Source organism: Malaclemys terrapin, chromosome 2 (assembly GCF_027887155.1).
Source record: "Malaclemys terrapin pileata isolate rMalTer1 chromosome 2, rMalTer1.hap1, whole genome shotgun sequence".
NCBI classification, from domain to species: Eukaryota; Metazoa; Chordata; order Testudines; family Emydidae; genus Malaclemys; species Malaclemys terrapin.
Genome location: NC_071506.1, coordinates 216777813 through 216805403, shown reverse-complemented (window position 1 = coordinate 216805403; position 27591 = coordinate 216777813). Strand labels below are relative to the sequence as shown.

The 27591-nt window shown below is 40.8% G+C and overlaps 1 protein-coding gene across 2 annotated transcripts in view; it reads left to right on the top strand.

Moving 5' to 3' along the window:
- The window catches only part of RARB (retinoic acid receptor beta), a 313832-nt gene that overhangs the window by 280176 nt on the left and 6065 nt on the right, over positions 1-27591 (top strand). For both annotated transcript variants that reach the window (XM_054019947.1, XM_054019948.1), the window contains exons 4-7: positions 4333-4493; positions 13011-13187; positions 23828-24032; positions 25636-25794. In XM_054019947.1, coding sequence (XP_053875922.1) covers positions 4333-4493; positions 13011-13187; positions 23828-24032; positions 25636-25794 — 702 coding nt within the window. The remainder of the gene's footprint in view (positions 1-4332; positions 4494-13010; positions 13188-23827; positions 24033-25635; positions 25795-27591) is intronic.

The window sequence follows — 27591 nt, the reverse complement described above, 5'->3', positions numbered from 1 at the left end:
TGGTACCGATTGGGCACGAGAAATCTACCTTGGAGAAGGCTCCTTTGGTACGAACATAAATGTTGGTACTGTCTTCGGCATACCAGGCACCGATGGACTACACTATCAGGTCCACATCACCCACTCCTTCAGTGCAGACATCTCAACGTGGACAACCACCACCGTTACTGACACCTTTTGCACTGCCAGACTTTCGGTACGCAACAGACCTTTTGGTGTCTGATACACCAGATTTGCCTCTACTCAGTACCTGGGGCGAGCCTGGAGCTCCAGACTTGCTGGCAACATCATGCCATGCACCCCCATTTTTGTCCAATGAGTCAGATAGTGTGTAAGAGGAAATGGTCTCCTGCCGCTCTTCTCACCCACCCTATGGTGCCCAATTCCAGTAAGGGCCATATCGTCCCTCTGATCCCCAGCTTCCCTGTTATGGGCAACCATGGTACCATTAGGTCCCTTCATACCCTTTCAGTGGCCCTACTGGGACCCTTGGCAGGCACATAAACACCATGCTTTCTGTACCTGTAGCATAAATTATCTAGCCAAGGAGGCATCAGTTTTTCCCACCCAATTACCAAGAGGTTTCTCAGAGGCATAGTGGACCTCTTCCCCCAATCCAAGCTTCCTATCCCACAAAGGGACCTCAATCTAGTATTAAAAGAACTGACTAGACCACCCTTTGAACCCATGGCCACTTGTTCTTTAACTCACCTTTCCATGAAGATGGCATTCCTGATTACCATTACCTCAGCAAGAAAGGTAGGGGAGATAGCGGCCCTGATGGCACATCCCCTGTTCACAGTGATCTTCCCTGACACAGTCACTCTTAGACCACATCCAAAGTTCACCCCCAATGTGAGTTCCATATTTCACGTGAACCAAATCATTCATCTTCCAATCTTTTATCCTAGTCCTCACCAGGATAATAGGGAAGCCATCCTCCATATGCTTGATGTAAGGAGAGCCTTGGCCTTTTATTTGGACAGGACAAGAGCTTTTAACTGTGGTGGCACTTTTTTGGTCGTCTTACTATGTTTTTGAGTTAGGGGTATACATTTAATTTGATCCTCTATCATGGTGTTTTTAAAAAGTTTCCAGGCAGCTTGCAGGCATTTCACTTTTGTGATTTTACCTTTTAATTTCTGTTTAACTAGAAATTCTTCATTTTTGTGTAGTTCCCCTTTCTGAAGTTAAATGCTACTGTGGTGAGCTTCTTTGGTGTTTTCCCCCCTACAAGAATGTTAAATTATATTATGGTCACTATTACCAAGCGATTCAGCTGTAGTCACTCTTGTACTAGATCCTGTGCACCACCTTGGATTAAATCAAGAATCGCCTCTCCTCTTGTGGGTTCCAGGAGTAGCTGCTCCAAGAAGCAGTCTTTTATGATGTCAGTAAACTTCATTTCTTCATCCCATTCTGAAGTGACATGTACCCAGTCAATATGGGGATAGTTGAAATCCCCCTTATTATTGAGTTTTCTATTTTTATAGCTTCTCTAATCTCCTGGAGCATTTCACAGTCACCATCCTGGTCAGATGGTCGGTAGTATATCCCTACTGCTATATTCTTCTTATTCAAAGCATGGAATTACTATCTGTAGAGATTCTATGGTACAGTTTGATTCATTTAAGATCTTTATTATATTTGACTCTATGCTTTCTTTCATATATAGTGCCACTCTCCTACACGACCTACTCTGTCATTTCTACACATGAATAAACATGTGTTGCCTTTAGAATTGTGATCATTTTAACGTGCAAGAATTTGGAATAATACAGAAATATATGAACTATTGAACTAAACAAATACAAAACCCACAGCAACCAGGGAGAGCATGGGGTAGAAGTTGCATATCCTCTCTTGGCCTCTTCTCTATGTTTTGGGAAATGCCACTCTTCAGAACCTCAATGATAAGAGCCACTGAGGTACATTATGGCTCACATGTTTTCTATGTACACTCACTAGCCTGATACAGGGCCTCTGTGCATTCATGCACGCACACATATCATTTAATTGCTACTCCCAACAAGAATATATTATGCAAAATAGGTGAAACTGAATAAGGCTGTGTATTGGCATTGCCGTTAGTATGTATGTGTGCCTGTTTGGGAGAGCTTTATTTTTATTTCCCATTAGAATCCTCCATCTGGCTGAGGAGCTCGGTGGACCATTAATGTTGATTTTCAATAAGTTGTGGAGCACTGGGGAAGTTCTAGAAGACTGGTGGAAAGCTAATGTTGTGCACATTTTTAAAAAGGGTAAATGGGATGGCCAGGGTAATTATAGACCTGTCAGCCTGGCATTGATCCTGAGCAAAATAATGGAGCAGCTGACATGGGACTTGATTAACCAAGAGGGTAATATAATTAATGCAAATCAGCATGGGTTAATGGAAAATAGAGCCTGTCAAATTAACTTGATATCTGTTTTTGAGGAGATTGCAAGTTTGGTTGATAAAGGTGTGACAGTGTTGACATAATAGACTTCTCTAAGGTGTTTGACTTGGTACGACATGACATTTTGAATAAATAACTAGAACTATATAAAGTTAGCATGGTACACATTAAATGGATTAAAAACTGGCTAACTGATAGGTCTCACAATTTAACTTTAAATATGGAATTGTCATTGAGTGGGTGTGTTTTCAGTGGGGTCATGCAGGGACTGGTTCTTGGCCCTATGCTATTTAACTTTTTAATCAATGACCTGGGGAAAAAAACATAAAATCATCACTGATAAAGTTTGCAGATGACAAAAAAAATTGAGGGTGGTAAATAATAAAGAGGACAGGTTACTGATTCAGAAAGATTTGTATCGCTTGGTAAATTGGTCGCAATCAAACAATATGTATTTTAATACGGCAACATGTAAACGTATACATAATACGAACAAAGAATGTAGGCCATACTTACAGGATGGAAGACTCTATCCTGAGAAGTAGTGACTCTGCAAAAGATCTGGGGGTTGTGGTGGATAATTATTTGAATGTCAGCTCCCCTTGGGTTGCTGTGGCCAAATTCTGGGATGCATAAACAGGAAATCTCGAGTAAGAGTAAAGAGATTATTTTGTCTCTCTTTTGGCGCTGGTGCGACCACTGCTGGAATATTGTGTCCAGTTCTGGTGCCCACAATTCAAGAGGGACGTTGATAAAGTGAAGGGGGTTCATAGAAGAGCCACAAGAATGATTAAAGATTTAGAAAACATGCCTTATCATGATAGACTCAAGGAGCTCCATCTATTTAGTTTAACAAAGAGAAGATTATGGGGTGACTTGATTGTAGTTTATAAAAACCTACATTGAGAACAAATATTTAATAATGAGCTCGGCAGTCTTCCAGAGAAAGCTATATGATCCAATGGCTGGAAGTAGAAGCCAGACAAATTCAGACTGGTAATAAGGTGTACATTTTTAACAACGAGAGTAATTAACCATTGGAATAATTTATCAAGGATCGTGACTCATGATGGATTCTCCCTCACTGATAATTTTTAAATCAAGATTGGATGTTTCTAAAAGATCTGCCCTAGGAATTATTTTGGCCTGTATTATGTAGGAGGTCAGACTAGATCATCACAAAGGTCCTTTCTGGCCTTGGAATCTATAAAGATTACTTTAAATTGGAATTTTTACTATTGATTTCAAAATGCCTGCCATACCAGAATTTGCCCATTGTCTACATGCTTTTACAGAGTTATGTTTATACTGTTTGTAAAACAATGGATTCATAAAAGATATATCTTTTGAATAGTACTATTTTGAGAGAAAGTTTCCTATGAGGAAGAGATAGTTTTAGGGCTAAAATACATGACATGGAACCAGGAGACGTGGGTTCTGTTTCCATCTCTGCCACTGACTTTGTTACTTTGAGCAAATTACATCAACTCTCAGTGCATTAATTTCCTAATCTGTAATAATAATACGGGGTTATTAACCCTTGCCTCACAAAGCTATTGTGAGACATTTCATCAACGTGGGTAAAGTTGTGGTGGAGCTCCTCAGGGGGTAGACACCATAGAAATTTAAAGTACGTTATTTATAAATGACATACCTCCAGAAGGTCTCAAGCTTGCTATGGAAAGTTGGCTTTTACTTTTTGTATGCGGACATAAGAAATTGGTGCATTGGCCCATCTTAATGTACTTTTTCTTGATAGCATTTTAACAAATATACTTTTCTTCTACGCTTATGTAACATTTCTCATCCAAATTAACTTCACTGTTTAAAGTAAAAAAAAAAAATCTGTGGCAATACTTTGAAGAAGAGCTGTGAAAGCAATATGAAGTAGTCTTATTAAGCACACCTGACCTGCCTCCTTTCTTGTCTCTAGCTGTCAGAAATGACAGGAACAAAAAGAAGAAAGAGCCTTCAAAGCAAGAGTTTACTGAAAACTATGAAATGACAGCAGAGTTGGATGATCTCACTGAGAAAATTCGAAAAGCTCACCAGGAAACCTTCCCCTCTCTCTGCCAGCTGGGGAAATACACTACGGTAAGTGCTCTTTGTAAAGAACACACTCGGAAAGGTACACAGGTGACGGTAGTGTGGGAATGGTTATGTTAGACATTTTCTAAAAATTATACTAAAGTAGATCAATTTCTTGAATCTCGTGCCTGCTTCCAGAGCTGACATGGCTTTCGGTGATGCTGTTCTACGGTCTGTACTGAATCCATAGTTGAGGTACTGCTTGGGAATCCCGTAAAATGGAGCACCCATATGGACACTACTTAAAGAAGAAGGAGAAGTTACTTACTTTGTACAGTAACTGGAGTTCTTTGAGATGTGTGTTCCTAGGGATTCTCTACTACCCGCCCTCCTTCCCCTGTGCCTCAGAGTCTTCTTTTTGGACTTTCGTGGTTGAGAAGGAAATGAAGCACCAGTGGGTCTCCCCTCATAATATACCCTCACAACAGAGCACGAGGTTATCTAGGGTGCATGGACACTGCAAATAAAATCTACAATCAAGAGTGCACAGGCAAGTGCCCATCCTGATGTGTGATATGCATCTCAAAGAACTCCAGTTACTGTACAAGGTAAGGGAGGAGCAGGCAAACTTTTTGGCCTGAGGGCCACGTCGGGTTTCCAAAATTGTATGGAGGGCCGGTTAGGGGAGGCTGTACCTCCCCAAAGAGCCAGGCGTGGCCCGGCCCCCACCCCTTATCTGACCCCCCCGCTTCTCGCCCCCTGACGGCCCCCCCGGGACTGAGGCTGCGGGGGAACAACAGGGGAGGGGCTGGGGGCTAGCCTCCCGGGCCAGGAGCTCAGGGGCCGGGGAGGAGGTCCTGTGGGCCAAATGTGGCCCGCGGGCCGTAGTTTGCCCACCTCTGAGGTAAGGGATCTCTTTTTTAGAAAACATATCCAATCTTAATTTAAAAGATGGAAAGATTAAAGTATTGACCTAGCAAATAAATGGATGTATAGTCCATGGGACTACTTGCATTCATAAAGTTAAGCACATGCATATGTTTTTGCGAGAAGTGTCTTAATTGTAAATTCCTTCACAAGGCTACAAACCATGTTTGAGCTCCAGAAGACTAGAGCCTCATGGGTGAGGTGCTCTTAAACATTACTGGATTATAGCTACAAATCTTGCTTAATCCCAATCCCAAAACTGGTGAAGATTAGCTATTGGGACCAGGAGGAATGCAGATGTTATGTTCTCCATTTTAATTAATAAATAAACCAAATTCCAAAATGCCGTTTGTAATTTAGGCTACCTCCCCCACATCCCCAAATAGTTCATACAGCATATGCAATTCTATGTAGAAAGGTTAAGAGGTAGATTTCATCCCTCAGAATTTTCCTGTGTACATCTATATGTAGTGTGTGTTAGTAAATGGATAAGAGACTGCAGCACATACAGATGGCAGTGAAGAAACACATATCAAACTTCTCAAATGCAGTAGTTAAAGATATGCTCGATATGCATAAGGTCACCGTGAAAGTCATAGGAACATAGGAATTTCTGTACTGGAACTGAACTGTGCTCTATCTAATCCAGTGGTTTGTCACTAACAGTGGCAAGTACCAGATGTTCAAGGAAGGTGAAAAATACCCTGCAGCAGGCACTGCGTAAGACTGAGCGTGCGTTCTCGCTTGTTTGACCATGAGATCAGAGACAGCTTAAATGGACAAAGGGGCTGGATAGATGTTGTGATACTTGTGCTGAAGTGCTGTGCAGCCAAGATCGAGGGATTGACCCTGGGTCTGTGCATGAGAAGCTCTGTCCTCTAGTGCTTTGTCTGACTGGAAATTTTTCAATTATTCAAACCTTAATCGAGGAAAATTGGTGTTGACTGACTTACTATGTGCAGTATACTTTTTTTTTTTTCTTTACACTAGATGTGGGGGCAGTCAGGTTAAAGCTCTTAGATCCCTGTTTATCAGATCTCAAAATTAAATTGCAAGAAAGCAAGTGTAAACATTGTGACCTCAAATGCATAGGGTTGAAAAATAAGAAAAAAGTAATATTTTCACAAACCTTTTACACATTTGATTTTGAGAACAGCATAAAATTGTTTGCCCTGGAAAAAGCTTATATGGCTACGTGCTTCTCTGGCAGTATCTCCTTACTCCTGCTTGTGATAGACTTAGTCAAAACAATCAATGCAGGCATGCCGTTAAATAACAGGAATTACTGAAGTGGCCAAGCACGTTCAACTCTCCTGGGACCCTTGCACTGCGCTGGGCTGTAAACTTGATAACAGCCAGCTGGTGACATAATTGGAAGTTCTTAACTTCAGGCATCAAGATTGTGGGAGTTGTGGGGCGGCTTTTCAGTGAATCTCCTGTGTTAGGTTCCTACCAAAAAAAACAACGTTGAGACTTAACTCATCTTAAACGAAGTGGCATATAAATAGACTCGCAGTTCAGTAAAAATAAGACCATTTCTGAAAGATAAGTGTGGAAAACATTTCTGGGCTTAGGGGGAAACCACTTTTTGTCCATGTCAGAGCTGATCATATGTCCACAGCTGGAATGCATGTCCTCAGACAGGAATGCATTCCAGAGTTTTATGCTCAGAGACTGTGTGGCAAACAAACTGTATCCATCTGATATGAATATGTTATTGTGTTAGCTTTATGTTAGGCTCATACAGTAGCTCTATTGTACTGGTATTTTGTGTGGCTAATGTGTTATCAAAACATAAACAGGGGCCTCTATATTTTTGCATTGTAAGTTGGATACTAAGGTATAATTATATTATTTTTTTGTTCTTGGAACAATATAAATATAGGTGCCGTATCTGAGAACATTGTTCATTCAGTGCTGCCTGTAATGCGGCTGCTACCGCATCCCACCCCAATGGTGTCCCCTAGCATGAGGCGCCACTGAGTCAGACAGCGGGGTTGAATGCCAGCAGGGATTTCAGAGTCCTAGCTGGGAGTGCTAGGGTGACCAGATGTCCCGATTTTTGGGTCTTTTTCTTATATATGTTCCTATTACCCTCCATCCCTGTCCTGATTTTTCACATTTGCTGCCTGGTCACCCTAGGGAGTGCCTTCCTGAGCTGAGTAACCCAGTGAAGCTGGACCTAGTTTGACTTAAAGACTTGATCTGATCATTCCTCATGGGAGGCTAAGACAAGTGGTTGCTGATGTGGAGTCAGAACAGAGAACTCTGGAGGCATAGGAGCAACCCCTGTTTGCCTGGTTTTGTAATGCTTATGGCATTCACTGACTGTTTAGCTCAGCGATTCTCAAACGTCATTGCACTGTGACCCCTTTTGACAACAAAAATTACAGAACACCCCATGCCACAGGGGGGCCCGCAAAAAAAGCGAAGTTGCTCAGGCTTCGGCAGGGCCGGCGTTAGACTCCCTGGGGCCCAGAGCAGAAAGCTCAAGCTCAAGCCCGAACCCGAGCCCTGCCATCTGGCGTCGGCTTCAGCCCCATGAGACAGGACTTGGGCTTCGGCTTTCTGCCCTGTGCCCCAACAAGTCTAATGCTGGGCTGAATGAAGAGAATGTGGCTAGCAACTCTGCTAGTTTATGGTGCTTGGGTTGAATAAGAGTCTTGTTCATTAACACTCTCTCCCCTCCCCTCACCTCCCCCCCCCCCCCCCGCTACCTCAAGAGAGCTATTTTGGCTTAACCAGGATCTTATGGCCCTGCAACTTCAGAAAAAGTTCAGTCTCTAAGCCATAGATACATAAAAACTGATTGAATACCACTACTGTCTTCAGGTTCACAGACAACTTCACCCCTATAGCTGAATTGTAGACTGTTTAAATCACTGATCTGACTACGCTCTGGTTATCAGCTTAGCGTTTTAGATGGCAATCTGTTTTATGAACCCATCATTACTATGTCATGCCCCTGCCTATATCTTAACAGTTAGACCCATAAGCACTGGGTTTGGGCTTTCACAGCTGCTTGCCCCTGATTATAGAACTTGGGGATCAGAATGATCACAAACCTCACTGTTCCGAACAAAATGCAATCTCACTTCTTTAGCTTAGTACTTTTCTAATCCCAAAGTTTTAAAAAGTTCTTACCTTACTGGGATGAAAGGGAGAAATTGAAGAGTCGTGTATTCGTTAGAATTTGTCAGATGCTCGTGCCATGTTGATTAATTAATTTGCAGGGTTTGGTAATACAATAAGCTGTCCTTTATGAGGCACATGAAATTGAAATATGGAAATCAGAGAAGTGCTAAGAAATTAGAAATAAACCATAATTTAAAAAATTATGAGGCCAAAGAAAGCTAGACGTGCATAACGTTTTTTATACCACTTTATTGCTGGTAACAATATATTGCAGACAGACGATTACCTAGTCATGCTTTTATTGGGGGCCTTATTTATCATTTAGTAGAACAGTGAATCTAGACATCTTGTGAAAGACCGTTTTGCTACCACGGGCAGTGTGCGGATTGGTTCTGTAAACTGCTTCACAATTTAAGAAAACAACAACAACCCTAGAGATGTTTAATAAACATATTGAAATAAAGTGTACAACTGCTCAGACCTCGTGAGCTTACTGGCCTGGAACTTTTGAAAGAGGAAACTCTGTTCCATTGGTAGGATTCTTTTACATTTTTAATAGCACTGTGTTTGACACCGATTTTGGTATTTTTTGTTTTTAACAAGAGCAAAAGGCTCTAGAATCTGTAACAGCAGAAGACAGAAGAGCAAAATGGCTAAGACCAAAAAAGTACTGCAGAGGGATGCAACCCTAGGAAATCTAGCTAAGCATTTGGAGTGCAAATATCAGAATATATACCAGCAGATCAAGGGACGTGATCATTCCCCTCTATTTGACATTGGTGAGGCCGCATCTGGAGTACTGTGTCCAGTTTTGGGCCCCACACTACAAGAAGGATGTGGAAAAATTGGGAAGAGTCCAGCAGAGGGCAACAAAAATGATTAGGGGACTGGAGCACATGACTTATGAGGAGAGGCTGAGGGAACTGGGATTGTTTAGTCTGCAGAAGAGAAGAATGAGGGGGGATTTGATAGCTGCTTTCAACTACCTGAAAGGGGGTTCCAAAGAGGATGGATCTAGGCTGTTCTCAGTGGTACCAGATGACAGAACAAGGAGTAATGGTCTCAAGTTGCAGTGGGGGAGGTTTAGGTTGGATATTAGGAAAAACTTTTTTCACTAGGAGGGTGGTGAAGCACTGGAATGGGTTACCTAGGGAAGCGGTGGAATCTCCTTCCTTAGAGGTTTTTAAGGTCAGACTTGACAAAGCCCTGGCTGGGATGATTTAGTTGGGGATTGGTCCTGCTTGAGCAGGGGGTTGGACTAGATGACCTCCTGAGGTCCCTTCCAACCCTGATATTCTATGATTCTAATATTCTTATTTATTCTTGAGCTCTGCAAGGAGCAGTTTATTTAGGAACCCAAGACTTTTTATACTAGGTGTTCTGTGCTGGAGGAAATATATTTTCCCCTTTTAAAAATTGTGTTTTGTGAAAAATAAGTTTTAGAAAATTTTATATCCATCCCTTCTATAAGGTGTCCCCATTGCTAACAATTACAACGAGAAGAAAAAAGAGTCTACTTACAATAATTGAAGAATAATTCTTTCATATTAAATTCCCCAGGTCATTTGAATTAACAGGTACATTTGCTGGGCAAGTGTAGCTCTTTTAATGATGAGAACCAGCAAGCTGTTTAAAGATAATGGATTTCAAAAGTCCATCATAAATAGATCTGTTTTATTACTGTCATCCAGCTAAGAGAAAGTGCCTTAGTACTGTAATTTCTCTAGAGATGTCATACTTCATAATATAATTGAGTGTAACTATGCTTCTTATCCCTTGAGACTGATATTATTTGTAAGTCTACAGCTGTGTTACATCTAGCCTCAAGATAAAGGGAGAAATTTAACAGAAAATACTCTGGGGACCCTGCTTTAGGTTGTCCCAAACAACGCTTTACTAGCTGAGAGCGTAAAAATAGGCATCCTTCAGGTATTTTGTTCTTTGTAGCTGTTCTACTTTAAAGTTACATGACTACTGTTCTGTACTGTTACAGAGATAATATATTAATACACCTCTACCCCGATATAACGCTGTCCTCAGGAGCCAATAAATCTTACCGCGTTATAGGTGAAACCGTGTTATATCGAACTTGCTTTGATCCGCCGGAGTGTGCAGCCCCGCCCCCCGGGAGCACTGCTTTACTGCATTATATCCGAATTCGTGTTATATCGGGTCGCGTTATATTGGGGTAGAGGTGTATATCATGACACTGGCATTCAGCAAAGGTATTTGCTGAATTCCTTGATCACCACAGTTGCATTAGAATTAGAGCATTGCTGCTTTTGCTAAGGAAAGATAGCCAGTATCCTTGATTAAACCACAGTGGTACCTATGAGCCTTGTTCCATTTGTAAAGTGGCTTTTAAAGACAGTAGGGATTCCAGCACAGGGTGCGTATTTTCCTGAATATATTGTTCTGTATTGTTATGTGGCGATAGAGCGGATTACAATGGAAAATAAAAATAATTGAAAAAATGGGATCAATTTATGGGGCAAAAATGACTATTTAATTGGATTTCATAGCATGGTTGGACTTTGCCGCCGATAAAGATGTCACTTGTGAGCATTAAGTATTGTTCCGCCATATGTGCATTAGTATGGGATTACGGGAAGCACAGTCCTTAAACCTATGCATGGATTGCTCTTGGAAAAGGCACTCAAAAAACATGCTTCTCCAAAACTCCCTATGTTTGAAGTTTTTTCACTGCATGGATAGAGAAGATCTCCAAGCATTGCTAATCGCTTTCTGTTTCCAATAGGCATTTTATTAACCCCATGTTTTATTGTTCAGCCTCTACATTGATGATGTAGAATCAATTTTATGTAGGATGGCTGCAAAAAACATAGCTGTTTTCAATGAGACTTATCACAGTATTCATTACCAAATAAAATGTTAAAAGATTTCCATTTGCAGCATTTGGAAAATAATGCATTAGCAATTTTAGATCCAATGCCTATGAATCTGGCAACTAGTATAATTAAACACCAAATTATTGTGTTTTATTAACTACCTCTTCTCTTCAGTTTGCATAATAGGGAGTTAGATTTACATTTTGTTAAGACTGCTGTGCATTACTTTTAATAGACAACACGTCAAACTTCTCTTTGCCAGAAGTGTAGCATGATAAAATAACCTTATATGAGACTGATGAAGATTTTGTTCACACTTGCTGGTTTCATGCATCGTCTTTTTTTCCAGATGGATACCCTATTGTAAAATGATTTCCTGCTTTAGGCTCTGCTTTGTGTAGCTCTATCCTATGCCATCTTTCTATGAACTGGATAAACTGCTTATTAAATTTAATTACAGCCTGAATGACTGCACATCTTGATCTTATTTTTCCCCTGATGTACTGTATTTCACCAAGGTCCTTGAGGATGAAATAAAATAAATCTGAAGGATGCATACTCAGTAGCTGCAAGAAATAATTCAAAGGGCATTACAGTGACTGTTAACCCATTACTTTTGGTCCATTTTGAAGGGAATTATTTATGTTTAGAGTTATAGAGACATTTCCTCTTGTCTTCTCTTGTGTCATTAAAAAATCAAGCTGATTTTAATAGCTCCGCAGGATAGATTTTAAATAGAAATGATGGGGTATTGTTTCTGTCTTTTTGAAAAGAGAGCACATTTAAACATAGAGATGACTGTTAGAGGTATGGATTCATGTAAATGTTACAGACTTGATTCTCCACTCCAACTCAGTTTTGGGGGTGGGAGGAGATTAGCCTCCTCTTAAAACTGTGAAAACATAAACTCCATCACTTCAACATGGATCTTGCAAGGAGACATCTTAATCCAAAGTCCATCTGTGTGTTTATATATAGGCACAACTAGTGAGGGAATACGTTTTTTTAGAATGTCTTCATAATACCCGAAGTTTGATAGGCAAATATGTTGTAAAATACTGAACTCTGTACTCTCAAATGAATGTACTACCTTCAACAATTGTGCATAGTGCTTTCATAGTCAGAGGGAGAGTTGTAGCATTATGTAAAGAATTACTCTTCAATTCATGAGGGACGGTATTTTGAGAGAGCTGTAAAACTTTCATAGAGCCACAGAGAGATAAATTAAGTAGAACCAATTTTCTAAGACCTTAAGTATGTGAAACTCTGTTCCAAAATGTTTTGCTGCTTTTTCCAGATGAGGAGCCAATATTCAAGATCCACTGTTCATTTTATTTTCAGGGGTTCAAATGTAAATTGTCTGTCTCAATGCACTCATTATATAATGACAGGGAAGAATGATGATAGTGGCATTTGGAAATGTTTAAGTTCATTTGTATTCTGCGTACAGATGGCCTCTGTAATCATAAGTAACAGAAACATTCAAAGAATTTTTAGGAGACTAATCCAAGTTTAAAAACAGCAGCATCACAACAGCAAACTTTGCAGAAAATGCCTGGAATGCTAATAGAAAGCACTTCTAGTAGAAATACTGAGTTATTATTTTACTAGCAAATCAGTCACTTCACTGAACAGGAGATTGCTGATTTATGATGTCTTCTCTTCTTTCCAGAACTCTAGTGCAGACCATCGGGTTCGACTGGACCTTGGGCTTTGGGACAAATTCAGTGAACTTGCTACAAAGTGCATTATTAAAATAGTGGAATTTGCAAAACGATTGCCTGGCTTTACAAGTTTGACCATTGCAGACCAGATCACCCTGCTTAAAGCAGCCTGCCTGGACATCTTGGTATGTATCTGTACCTTACAATCTATCGTTGCATTACAGATGTATTTTATACTGCACTGTGTTGCAGAAGTCATCAGTGAGATAGAACCAGGTTTTGTGCCAGTTCTACTGGTGTACATGAATCAATGGGCTAGTTAGTGTAACTGAGAGCAGAGATTAGTGTGTACATACAGATATATTACTTAGGATGATCTTTATTCTTACCCTTTTAGAAACCTATATCACCGGTAATGTGACAAAGGATACGTGAGAGAAGAGAAGGGAAAATAAAGGTTACCCCTTAAAAGCATGGGATCTGTCCTAAGGCTCTGTTGATTTTAGCCTGGCTACATGAAGAGCAGAATTTGGCCATATGTATCTACTCAAATGTGTTTAAATAGTGGTGAAAACAATTTGCACCCCCCCCCCCATTGTTAATGAGAAAGTGAGGTTTCATTATGAACACTACACTTATGGGTCTACATAGAGGATGCCTAGAAAGACAGTTCACCATATAATAGCCTTGGGATGGCTTTTACCTCTGATGCCATGGATGTGATGAAAGAGTACAATGATGATGATAAATCTTTAGATCAAGATTTTCCCAAGTTGTAATGATGGAATCTGCTGAACCTAAAGGTGGAGGCAGGTGCAGAGCCAACCCTTAAATGCACCATATGTCAATACAAAAAACTTCTGGTGGTGCTAAAATTCACTATAGAGAAGTACTTTCAAATTAACACCATTACATTTTAGCAAAATGCCAAGTTTAATTTTAAAATCAAATGTGAGGGAGTATACTCAAGAGCAGGGAACTGGACCAATAGAACTTTGGGGTTTGACTTCTGATTTTGCAACCGATAGTCACTTTGTCTGTTCGGGCAAGTCACTTAACCTCCCCCACCTCAGTTTCCCCATCTGACAAACGGGGGTAACAACACTGACCTAATGTTCTTCAACAGAGTGCAGTGAGGATGAATTATTTGTTTGCAGAGAGCTCAGAGATCCTCAGATGAAAGGTGCTCTAGAAATGCAAATGAACTATTATTAATCACTAGAGTAATTTATAACAAAACTGAAATTGCGCCAAGAACAAAATGTGTTTGGGGAAAAATAATGATCTTCTCATCTGGGTTTCTGATGAGCAGAACTATGCCTGTCTTTAGTAAACCCCAAAGTGTATGCAATGCCTCCGTGGGCCTGAAAAGCCTTCTGTTAGATGTCTATACCTCTACCCCGATATAACGCGACCCAATATAACACGAATTCAGATATAACGTGGTAAAGCAGTGCTCCGGAGGGGGCGGGGCTGCGCACTCCGGCGGATCAAAGCAAGTTCGATATAGCGCGGTTTCACCTATAACAAGGTAAGATTTTTTGGCTCCCGAGGACAGCGTTCTATCGAGGTAGAGGTGTATTTTGTTTGGCCTCAGCCAGGAGTTTATCCTAGAGAATTTTCAGTTAAAGTAATTAATCATGGAATCTCTAGAAATGCTCAACTTCAAATGAAATCATATTGAGGGGAATATTAACTGCTCTGACCTTTTCTTCTTGTTTTGTCAAAAGCCGTTTTGAAGGATCTCTAATAGGTGACATTGATCTATGGGAGAAACGGAGAGAGAGGGAGAGAGGAGATTCTCTGGCCTATAAAAAAGAGCAAGTTGAGGTTTCCCTACAGTTTCCAAGATTCACCTCTCATTGGCCCCTTGCTTATAGGCTTTCATTCATACTGGACTGTCTCATCATTATTGTGTGTGGTCTCTCCACAAGGCAGAACCATTTATTCCCAATTGCATGCCTGTCGTTGTTAGCACTGTTATGATAAGACCCAGCTAAGTTCTTCTTACACCAGAAGGCATACAGTAATTTATAAAGGATGACATGTCTCAAGCGTATTCTGCCTGAGTTATGGGTAGAGAATTGATTTATAATTGTGAAGTTGAAGTGACAAATGGTTAATATATTGCTGCCAGAACGGTATGGGGAGAGTATACGTATCTTAATTCTTCACCCCTGAATCTTAGCTCTTAAGATGCCTCCTTTCTATTTGGGGCCTGTCGTTCCATAGGAATGCTCCTCAGCTGTAATTCTGATTGGTTCAGATCCAAATGTTAACTCTCTCTCAGCACTGAAGGCTAGCTTAGCTTCGAGGATATGCTCTATCTCTATTTTGTGTGCCTCTCTAATGGCTATACTAGTTGCACATATTCCTTAGCTGTAGGTTATTAACATTTTTAAAAATGTGAGGTGTAGACTTCGTAGCTGGTGCTTTATCTTAAATTTTCAAATACCCCTAGCTTACGGTCAAAGAGACTGAGTGAAAATGTATTTGGTAGATTTTACAAAAACATAAGTGGTCTTTATCTTAGTAATAGCAAAATGATTGATGTTTAACTCTGCAAGTACATAGCAAAGACTGATTCTTGAGAAAGTGATGCATCATATCACAGGAAATATGGCAACTTTCAAGCCACACTTCAAAAGTTTATCAAAGCATGACCCTCCTCATTATCTGCCCATCTTTCCTCTGCTCCTCTCAAAAAAGGAAAGAGACAAAACTCAACGCAAGTTACAGCAAAAAACTTAAATTACCAATAAAGGGAAAAAACCCTGAAATTTGTCAAAAATAAGCTCAGGCTTCTATATAGTGGAGAGACATAACTTTTCCCTTTGACATTTATGCAGATTTTATGTGACTATTTTATGTGCTGCTTAAAAAGAAGAAAAAGACAATTACCATAACAACCACAGAATCATGTGGCACATCTTCTGTCTGTGAAATGCCCAGCACATTAACTAAACCTGCGCTACCTGAATAGGAATGCAATGCCATATTTTTATTTAAGTTAAATGTCAGTAATTTTAGCAATGTATTAATAATGTATGTTTTTTCCCTGCAATAATCCATTTCCCCTAATTATAAGGATGTGTTTCAAACCCTTTATTTGATTTTACATTAGTACACAAATGCTGCACATACATATGCATGCTGCACACATACCACACATACGGGATGAACATTGCACTTACATGTACACACCACACAGTGCCTATATGTGCATATTGCCGAGATCATAATGCGCACACACACTGAATATGCACCACATATGTATTGCTCCCACACATACATACCACATACACATTCACAACTATTTCTTTCCTTGTTTTGTGAACAGGGGGAAATGAATCTTGGTGGTGATCTAAGGGAATGGTGCATGCTGACGGCAGCTGGAGTGAATGCCTGATGTGTCAATGCCTCTCATGACACCATTTTTGTTCCTGCCTTGGGAACTCAGCAAATGGTGTTTATTGTTACTTGTCTAATGTGGACCTGGGATGAGAGCATGTTTTCACAGCTGGAATATACCTACATTCTAATGGGGGGACATATAGCTTTGAAATATTTGCGCTAATCTGGTCAGCTAAAACAATAAAGGTTTTGTAGGGTGCTCAACACAAACTCAGATCCGATAAGAAACAGAATTTCAGGTGTTGTGAATGTACTCTCCTCCTCTTTGCCATGTCTAGAAGCCACTCCTCCATCATTGTATTCCTCCACTTTGCTGCTGCTTTTGACAATATAGACCATCCAGTTGGTCTCTTCCTGGGGCTTCTCTGATTTGTATATTTCCTGGCTCTTCTCTTACCTTCCCAGGTGCTCTTTCCCAGTTGCTTTTGGTGGATTCTCCTCTTTCTCCATCCCCCTCTCCCAGTTGGGGTTCCATCTGCTGTCTGCCCTGGGCCCATGTCTTTTTTCCCTATTCACTTGTGCTCCTGATGACTTCCCTCTTTCTCTCTCATGGGTCTCTAGTCTCACCTCCCTATTAAGGAGTGTAGAATCTGTTATTATTTATGTGCGGACAGTGTGCGTCTCATTCAGTCTCTTACTCCCTGCAACATCTTTCTAACTTCCCTGTATCACTTCTTGGATTCCCCACTGCTTCCACAGACGAAACATATCAAAAACATATCCTCACCACTTTCTGCGTGATGTTTCCCTCGCCTGGCAAATGGGCTATTTTTTGCTCCTCTCTGTACAGCTAGACTGACTGACTCCCCTATCTGGAGCAGGCTGCCCTAAACACGCCAGTCATCCTTCTACATTCAGTTCAGTGGGATATGATGTGTTTTTTCCTGCACCAATGGTGGTGTGCCCTCCCAGGGGAGGAAGGGAGGGAGGAAGAGCCTGATTTGTGGCATTGGATTCCCCAATCTGAGGTGAAGTTGTTCAACTTCTCCTGCCACTAGCCTCTGAAAAATTTATTTTATGGGAAAGCAGAACAGTATTGCCCTCTATATACTCATGTAAGTGCAAATAATTATGTGTGTGGATACACACAGTAGTAATGAGCCAAGGAGTCCTTCCCAGGCAGCTCCACCTCTGAACAGACAAGGATGTGCTGCCTGGGCATATGGAAATTTCCTTGAAGTTTCTGCCATTTACTAAACTCTGTATGCCTCTCTGCTTGTAGAGAGTTTGTGAACTGTGCAGGAGTGTTTGTCCGGCTGCTCTCTGGCTCTACAGGATATATATACCCTGCAGGCCTCAAGAGCCATGGATACTGGAACACACCAGATCTGGGAAGCCTGCAGAGCTTTTTAACTGCAGGGCCAGAAGGATGCTTGGCCCTGGAAAAATTCCCTTCAGTTCTGTGGAACTTTCAGGAGTGCAGGATTAGCCTGGACTGTCTTGTCATGTGGGGCCACCTCTCTCCACAATGGAAATTCATCCACCACCCTGTCCTGGCGAGTAGGGGATGCTGCCACTTCTCTGCTTGGGTCACTAGGCAGGAAGAGATTAGAAGCAATGGGCTCACAATCTGCACTGTCCTGCTGTTGCTAATCCTCTTCCTCTGGGCTGGGGGCTTCCTCTTCCCTAACCCTACACTGATTCTTGTTTTGAGGCAGGCTGGGACCTCCTGTTATTCTTTGGGTACACCAGGGAAAAGGGGTTTCCTAGTCCATCACCTTGCTGCCACTGCTGCCTCCATGTTGGATGGACCAGGAAGAAGGGGACCACCACTAGACTCTGATTTTCTTCCTCCCTCTCCTGCTGCCGCTCTTTAGGTTGCCTTACCACAGCCACCAACCAAGCAGTTAGGCCCCTGTGGGATCCTCGTCACCAGCCCCTGTGGGGCTGCTGTGGTCCCTTTCCTGAGCAGACTCATACCCAAGCAGCACATGTAGGTGGTGTCATTAGGAATGGAGCTGTGGAGGTCAGGGACTCACATTTTTTTTTAACCTGCCTAGGGTCCCAGTTTGCCTTAGTTCAGCCCTGCTAACATGAGTCATGCCCAGGATTCTTGTAGAGTTTATAAATTGTCAGAGGCCTTGTGGGCTTTGTATGGTAACTAACTACCACTGTGAACTCTTAAAATCCAGTATACCCTGGCAGTTTGACTTTGGCTATGAACTTCATAAACTCCAGCCAGTGTGGGCTGTGGAATTCTTTTCAACTCAGAAAAATTGTAGTGAATAATACCAAGCTCTGGAGAACAGTTAGAGGCATCTGTCCTCATTGAGAATGTCATAATTTAAGCCAAATCTGAAGCCAAAACTTGTAAAGATTAAAATGCTACTAAAAATAAAAATAATTCAGAAAACTTTGCGGAAGTGATTGCTTCTTATTTTACAAGTCGCCATATCTGGATTTCTTCTCTGTTTATCTATCAGTGAACAGAAAAATTCTCCTGTGGCAAGGGAGCAAACATAAGTAATTCCACACAAATTGGTTTAATATTGGCAAAGTCAGTAGAGAAAAGGTTTGTTGAAAAATTGGTCACAGCCTTAATAATGGAGAGATTACTGTCACTTCATAGTTCTATCTATTGTTGTCTGTAGGTGAGAAGGAAAGTTCAGTCTGTCTTCATTCCTTTGGTACAAGAAGTAAGAATTTCTCAGCTCTAATCCCTAAAATTATCATTCTTATTTTGGGTGTTGTAAAAACCCATGCAGTGACACGAAGGCGGCATTTTTGTGTGCAAAATAATAGGTGCAAACTGACAATTATGTGGACATGCCACTGCTGGATTTTAGTGAGAGCACCTGCTGTGGCTTCTGTTTCTGGGAAGTCGAACTGTCTATCAAACCAGTTAAAAAAAGTGAAAATATTTTTGAAATAAAGTCAAGGCTGCCTTTATAAATCTGTTTAAAAGACACTGCTTTACAGTAGTGAGAGCTTTGTAAATTTAGCTTCCTGGATGTGTTCCTTTTCCTTTTGTGTAACATGTTTATTTTGCTATTTGTTCTTCTTAAAACAAAGGACGCTTTAATCATGCATAAGAACTTTATTTATGGCTGCAAGTGGCATTTAACTGCAGTGTGACAATTAAAACACTTGGCTTCACTATGGAATCGAAACAATATTAAAAATGTTAGGGGTGGATCTTTCTAGACAGTGATTCAGTTTAAAACAAAAATATCACTGTATCTGTCTCTATTCAATGTACTGACATTCCCCGTGTGTTTCTAAGCTTGATATTTACTTGACAAGGAGTTTGCTTAAGAAAGGGCTTAATAATGATTATGTAAGGCCGTTATGTTTTTCTGTTCTGCATGACGGGAACAAGTGCTACACAGTTCAAAATGTTTTAACTGACCTGTTCCATGGTTTAACCATAAGGTGGTATGGAAGGAGGCACTTGAAAGAAATCTGCGAACTGATTGCTCCAGTCAAGTTCAGGTGCAATGCAGAAGAGAGACATCCAAGCTTCTGCTGTGCCAGTGTTTTAATGCCCCTTCTCTGTCACATGGTCAACAGCAGCGCTGACAAAGGCATTTCCATAGCCGTGCCATTCTGGCAAAAATTGGATTCATGATGCTCAACTGGTGCAGCTCCCTGGCACCTATGATGGAAGCTGTAATGTAGACAATGTTCAAGTATTTTTAGCACCATGTCATTCAACCCCACTCTGAGTCCCACCCGTATGCATTATTGAGGCAGAATGGTGGGGGTGGGGTGAATGGTACTAGAATAAAGGGCTCTACACTTGGGCTATGGCTTAACTTTGCAAATTATCTTGCAACTTCAAATTAAAAAGAACTGATATCTGAGAATTGCCGGTCAGAAAGTTGAAAATCTGACCGGCATTGGCTACTGTCAAATTGGGATACAACTGTTGTCGCTATGGTTCTCATAGCAAAGGAGTTATACCCCTAGATGTTTTATAGAAGGAAGCTCAGTGTTCCCAAATAGCACCAGCAGAGGAGTACACTAGATAACTTCAATAGGGTTTCTCCAGCTCTGAGTTCCATGATAGAAGGAGCAAAGCAAATTACACTCTTCACAACGAACAGCATGCTCTGCTAAGCGATAGATGTGTTTGTTTTCTCTACAGTCCATTGGGTTAAGGTGTATAGAAAATTCTTGCTCCTTCAGCAGTTCATTTTATCTCTTCTTTTATTATAATTTTTTTAAAAACGATTTAAGAAAACAAATCATTGACAAAAAAGCTGCAGGAAACTGTGGGGTCCCTAAAGTGCAACACATGGTACACCTCTACCCCGATATAACATGAATTCAGATATAACGCGGTAAAGCAGTGCTCCGGGGGGCGGGGCTGCACACTCCGGCGGATCAAAGCAAGTTCAATATAATGTGGTAAGATTTTTTGGCTCCCAAGGACAGTGTTATATTGAGGTAGAAGTGTATTATAAGTTCATGGGGAATGAAAGTGGAAAAGATGCTTTGCCCACCATTACTTATTGGCAATATAAGTGTGTAATTTGTTAACATCTGCTAATAATCCTGAAATATACATTGGGCTAGTATCCATTCTTCTGTAAAGATTCAGAACATCTGACCTACCAACACTGTCTTAAACAAGAACATTTACCCTGGAGGGAATTTGTGGGCAGCAAAGTGTTAGAAGTGCCATGAATTAATCAGAATTGTTCATGTTGCTACCAGTCGTATTTGCCTTTATGCCTTTTTTGATCATTGATTTAAAAGGAATTTTGAGAGCATATTCTAATTCAAAGAAAAATATATTTAATTCTGACCCACACATCCTCTCAGCCCAAATTCTTAATACTTTGATGTATGCCCAGACTATGGACTAAGACAGAAAATGGGGTGCGGGGGGGGGGGGGGGCGGCGGCGGCTTATACAGAGATATACCATATTAGGACTTTTACAGGAGGTTTAAAAAGAGAGTGAAAAGCTTCCCTGTAGGTCTCTTAAATGCCATTCCCTCTGATTCTCCTCCCCACTCATTTGAAACATTGTTGCCAGGCAAAGATGAAAGAACCAACCGCAGATTGGTCAGCAGCCAAGTATTTGAGGGCTTCTGAGTAAGAGCTTCGGTAGCTATAGAAATAATTAAAACTCGCTCTGTGCTAAGTTGTATTTGTGTAAATCTTTTTTGTTGAGTCTCTTAAACAAAGTAAGCTGGCTGTACAGGAAATAGATGCAGTCAAGCCCTGATAAAGTAGCATTGTGAAGGCAAAGAATATGAATGTGAGCTGAGCCAGCTAATCAATTATATTTTTGTGTGTTCTTTAAAAGTAAAACCTGAAATTTTATAACCTGTTTTTCACCATGTGTAACCGGAATGTATGTGATGGGCTGCATCAGTTTTACTTAGATCCTTGAACCCATTTCTTTATTAACTCAATAACTGTATAAATTAATCCATGCCATCCAGGAAATCTTTACATATAATGGTTTTGTCTTGATTAGCATAAGAGTTCTTTCCATCTCTTAAGAAATGCCTGGCACCTACATACTGAATGCATCACTCTGGTACCATAGAGCTACCCCGGCAGCACTTACTAACCGAATGCAGAGCATTCTAAATGTTTTATCTGTGCATTTTCCCCCCTATGTCGAGTCTTCCCCCTCCTACAATGGAATGTTCTACTTTGCTGAGGGTCAGTCATGACTGGCCTTACACATGTGAGAAAACGAACTGAAATCTACGCTGCCTCAACTCATAAAACAATACAAGATGCTATCAACGGCAGGAAAAGGAACCTCTTCCCCAGCCAACAGGGTTCCCAGTGTTCTGATTGCTGAACAGGACAAAGTAAAGGAGCTTCAGAACCTTGAGGAAGTCTGGGTTCTGATTGGCTGGTGAGCAGGTTGAAACTTCAAACATGCCGAAAATATTATAACAGAAGAAGAAAAAGTTGGGCCAGCTCTGCAGACAGTCTGTCACAAGCTCAGAAGTGAGTTCCCAGGCTGGCAAAGGAAAGGAGCACTTGCAGAGGTGTTAAACTCAGCCACTGGGGGATGGAGAACTTTTTGTGTTGCTCTCTAGAGATCTTTCTACCAGCTCGAGGGAGTGGGCGCTGGTGTGCCTTCAAAACCAGAAAGGGTCACCAGGACAGAAGGTCTTTGAGGGCAAGGGATGTGAAGGGGGAAAAACTGAGAACTTTCGTCTCTGGGGGGGTTGTCTCCCTACACACCAAGAGAAAAATGAAATAGCAATAGGCTCAAATCCTTCCCCCATTAAAGTCAGAGGCTTTAAAATCCCACTGACTTGAAATGGAGGCACGAGCAAGCTCAACATTTGCGTCTGTAGCAAAGCTTTATGGGAACAGAGATATTTAGATGAACAAAAGATGAAAATCACGTTATTGATGGGGCAAGTAATCAAAATACAGTCACTGTATCGGCATATGATTTTTCACTGAAGTGACTGCCCAAAACAGATTTTCTCAAATGTGAGCCTCACAGCCAGCTGCATGCTGTCAGGAAACAATAGTGAAATGCAGTATTTGTTATAGGTGAAAAATGCTTTTATGCTTCCACAGAACTATCCCCTCTGTGCTGCCTGCTCACTTACTAGCTACCAGCCCTAACCATCTCCCAGGAAGTGCAGCAATCTAGGAGAGGCGGTAGGGACCGGCGTGAGAGTGGAAGAACACTTCAGAATGTATTGGGTACTAATTGAAAGTGTATTGTTCTGTGGTGATCTGTTCATTTGAAAAATCACACCTGTGAATTTGCCTTTGCTTCTTTACGTGTCCTACCACTCCCAGTTAGGCCCTCTTCCTACTAGGTCTGCTGACTCCTACAGAGCTGATTGTGTACAGATGGTAGCACAGTCCCGTTCGCTATCAAGTCTCCCTCTGGTCCCTGCAGTTCCACTCAGTTCTGTTACTTCTCTGGTGCACACACAGAGGGGACAGGCTCAGGAAAGTTTTTGTCTCCTTATTCATAAAATTTTTGAGACTTTACTTGGAATTGGAGCAGTTATATAGAACAGATCCAAAAGAATCATTAAAATGTGTATAAGCCCAAATACAAAGCTGGTGTGCTGTTACTGATAGGACCAAGGACTATATGTTAGGAGCCAGGGTTACAAGGAAACAGCACTGTACATTTAGGCTGATAGTGGGTACTAAAGGTTTATTGTGTATCTATCAGGATAATGTGCATGACTTACACAAACCCTGGGAACAGAAGACTTGTGATCATTTTGGCTAAATGGGAATTCATGGGAGAAGTTTGCCAGAAAATTGCCAACTTTTTAAACATTTAGCAGAGTGAAAACTGGGCATTTTCATTTTGTCTCCATGCACTTTGTAATAATGAATTTTGGCAATAATAGCACAAATCTTAACTTTATGTAATAAATGTTTTCGGGTATGTGTACTGTGGCCTCATGAGTTTGCTATGTCACAAAAGATGTCATTCTTTTTCCCTCCTCCCACAGATCCTTAGAATTTGCACAAGATACACACCAGAGCAAGACACTATGACATTTTCAGATGGCCTTACCCTAAACCGAACTCAGATGCACAATGCTGGATTTGGTCCGCTAACTGACCTTGTGTTCACATTTGCCAACCAACTCCTGCCTTTGGAAATGGATGACACAGAAACAGGCCTACTTAGTGCCATCTGCTTAATTTGTGGAGGTATTGTACAGTGTGAACTTGGATACTTTAAAACCAAATCCATTAGGATCTTTCCTTTCTTAATAATTTACATTGCTAAAATATATAATAATTATATATGTAAATAGATATTTAGATAAATATAATATATATTTATTTTATATATCTATGTAATACATTAATTTCTATATGCAAGTTACATTCAGGGCTTTTCACTTGGCCAAACTTTGTAGTCCTTATACAAATGAAATTGCCTTTGAAATCAGTCAGCTAGATCACTGGGAGTTCTGCCTGAGAGAGGTCTGCAGGATTTATCCCATTGTGTTTTTTTTTTTTTATTGTAAACTATGTGTGGTATTATATGCACACAAAATAAGCTAACCATTTCTTTTGTACAAGAGGGATTATTAATTTTTTATCCAACTGCTGTCTGTAAATATGTGTACACATACATGTGTGTATATATACATATGCACACACACATATAGACAGAGAGATCCTGGGCTCAATCCTTCTTTACAAAATTGTAATTATGAACAACATTTTACACAAACAAGTACACTAGTGGTGCTGACTTGATTTCTTGGTTTTGACTATGACATATGTAAACAGACACTCTCAAGTTAAAATCTAGTCAATTTCAAAAAATAGTTTCAGCTGCACCTGAGTCTCTCTGCCAAATTTTACTACTCTTTTTAAATAATGCTTTTCTTTCACCTTTTACTGTGCAAAACTCTGACACAAGCAGGAAAAACTGACTTAAATTCAAAGTATACACTTAAGTGCTGTAAAATGCACATAGCAACGTTTTTTTTCTCTAATTTCTTTCAGCTATAATACTCTTAGGTGCTACCCACAGCAATAGCTAGCAAAAAAATTTTGAGATGAAGTGTGATTGTTAAACTAGTGGTGTATCTTTAATATAACTTGAGCTTAACTTTTATTTAAATATTTTTCTAAGCATAACCCATCAGAATAACTAGTTTTCTTAATGTGAGACGACATCATTAGTGTGAGTGGCAAATCAGAATCCTTAATATTTGGAGTCAGGTTTCAGAGTGGTAGCCATGTTAGTAAGTATCAGCAAAAAGAACAAGGAGTACTTGTGGCACCTTAGAGACTAACAAATTTGGAGTGACATTTGTTGTAGTTCAGACTAGTGCTGCCATCTGCTGATATGCAAAGGTAATTGACTTGCTCTTGGATCTCGTGATCAAATAACCAAATGTGGCCTTTTAACTTAGTTGAGTCACATTAAGTCTCATTATAAAAATAAACACATACAAAATTAATTTTGAAATGTTACATTTAGCAGCATGCTCATCCCCTGTGGAGGGAGAGACAGGAAGCAGGGTAGTAAGAGTTTTGCGGTGCTCATATTGTAATCCCTCCAAATAACTGAGGAACAGCATGGGTAAGATATGAGGAGACTCGCAGCTTGTTCTCTTCAGGCAGAAGGATGATGACTGAAAGAAGAGACACAGAGGGGTGAGTGTGAAAGAGGAATGAACTAAAAATAGGGAGATCTACAGAGTTTGTCAAGACCATGGAGGAACCTCTTGTTATTTGAAGGTTGTGAACAATGTTAGATTTATACCAATGGCAGAATTTTTATTCTCTCCAGACCGCCAGGACCTTGAAGAACCAGCAAAAGTGGATAAGCTACAGGAGCCATTGCTGGAAGCACTGAAAATTTATATCAGAAAGAGACGACCCAACAAGCCTCACATGTTTCCAAAGATCTTAATGAAAATCACAGATCTTCGCAGTATCAGTGCAAAAGGTATGGTGTGCCCTGGCGTCATCGCCATCACAGTGTCAGGAGACAGCTGGCATGTAGAATTGAATTTACGCATTTAACCCCCCCCCCTTTTATTTTTCTTTGTTGGGAAATCTTTGTTTAATTCTTTTTATCTATGTTTGTACAGCAACCCCCTGTAGATATGCACCATGCTTTAATATTACCATGCCATTTATACTGAAAATGAGATTTTGGGTAAAGATGGGTTAGGAATGAAATTATGCATCACCAGGAACTGTCTACCAGTTATTTTAATATCAGAATCAACCTCCGAACTGTTAATTCAGTTGTTAATCTTCTTTTGTATGCAACTTGTGGTTGATATGTGCTGTTCAACCATCTAACTGCTGTATCGAGGGTGACCAGGTGTTGCAGTGCACCCTCCAGTCTTTTAATTGTGCACTCTCTCCACCACGTTTGACCACCTGTATTGCTGCCCTGTAGTCGAACTCTGAAGATAAGCCAAAATTCTGCATTGTGGTGACCACTCTGTGACGCTCTAGTCCAGGCTCTGTGTCCAAGGTTGCAAACAGGTGGATGTAAGTTAGAGCTTCTGAAATTCATCAGCATGTCTTGTCCAGAGCTGCTGCCACACTGTGAGGATGTAGCTGTTGACCCGGATATGCCACTGTTCATCTGAAATTGGCACTAGGCCGGCAGCACTGGACATGAGTGTATGAACAACTGCTGAAAAAGGATGTCACAAAGTCAGTCGTAGCAAGTCAGCAGGTGTAGGTTTTTCTTCTGGAGTAGGCAGATCTTCTTATAAAAAGTGTGCAATGCTTATTTATGCCTATTAGGACCATTGTCAGCCTTGTGTACAGCAGGTTGTTTTCATCCGGCATTGCTCTCCATACAGTTTTAATGGTAAAATTACATCTCATCGAAGTTTTGAGGGATCTCTATAAGCCAACACATGCACACAAATTAAATGTTAATGTGTGGCTAAGGTACTAATGGTACAGCTAGCAAGATCAAGTAATTCGCCTAACACCTATCAAAGATGCCTTCAAGAATGCAAGGAAGTTGGCGCCGTTCTGGTGGATCTGTCATCTGGCATGTGTGTCAATGGGGACTGACTGCCAAGTTGTTGCAGGCTATTTCCCGTTAGCCAGGGTGCAGCTTATCATGGAAATGATAACAAATTGGAGGTTCATCTTTCAAGCTGGAGACAAAGCTAGCCAGCTTAGGTGTCTCTGTAATAGACTCCCACAAGGATTCATTCGAGCTCCTCTCCTTTTCAACATATACACTTATGACTGACCAACAACCAAGGCTGATAAGTATGTATATGTGGATGACATGATCTGATGTGTGAGATGATCTACATGATATCGAAGGGTCACTCAGCCAGGACACGAATGCTCTGGCTATTTACCTTCATCAGTGGAGACCTACATTAGATGAGTCTAAGACAGTGGCCACAATCTTCCATCTGAACAATCGACAAGCCAATCAGTCCCTTATAGTCTGTGTTGAGGATTGTCTGCTCCTTTTCCATCCAGCTGTCACTTATTTAGGAGTCAAACTGGACCGCAATCTAATGTACTGGTCCCATCTACAATGCTTAAAGAAAAAGATCACCTCCGGCACTTGCTCCAGAGGCTAGCAGGAACTACCTGGGTAGCAGAGACAAATGTTTTATGAACCTCACTCCTGGTGCTGGTATTTGCTCCAATGGAATATTGTGCAGCAGTTTGGGGGCAGAAGTTCAGAGCTGAGTACAGTCACCTTTGTTTCTAGTTGGATGCAGCCTAATTGAATTAGTACATCACAAGT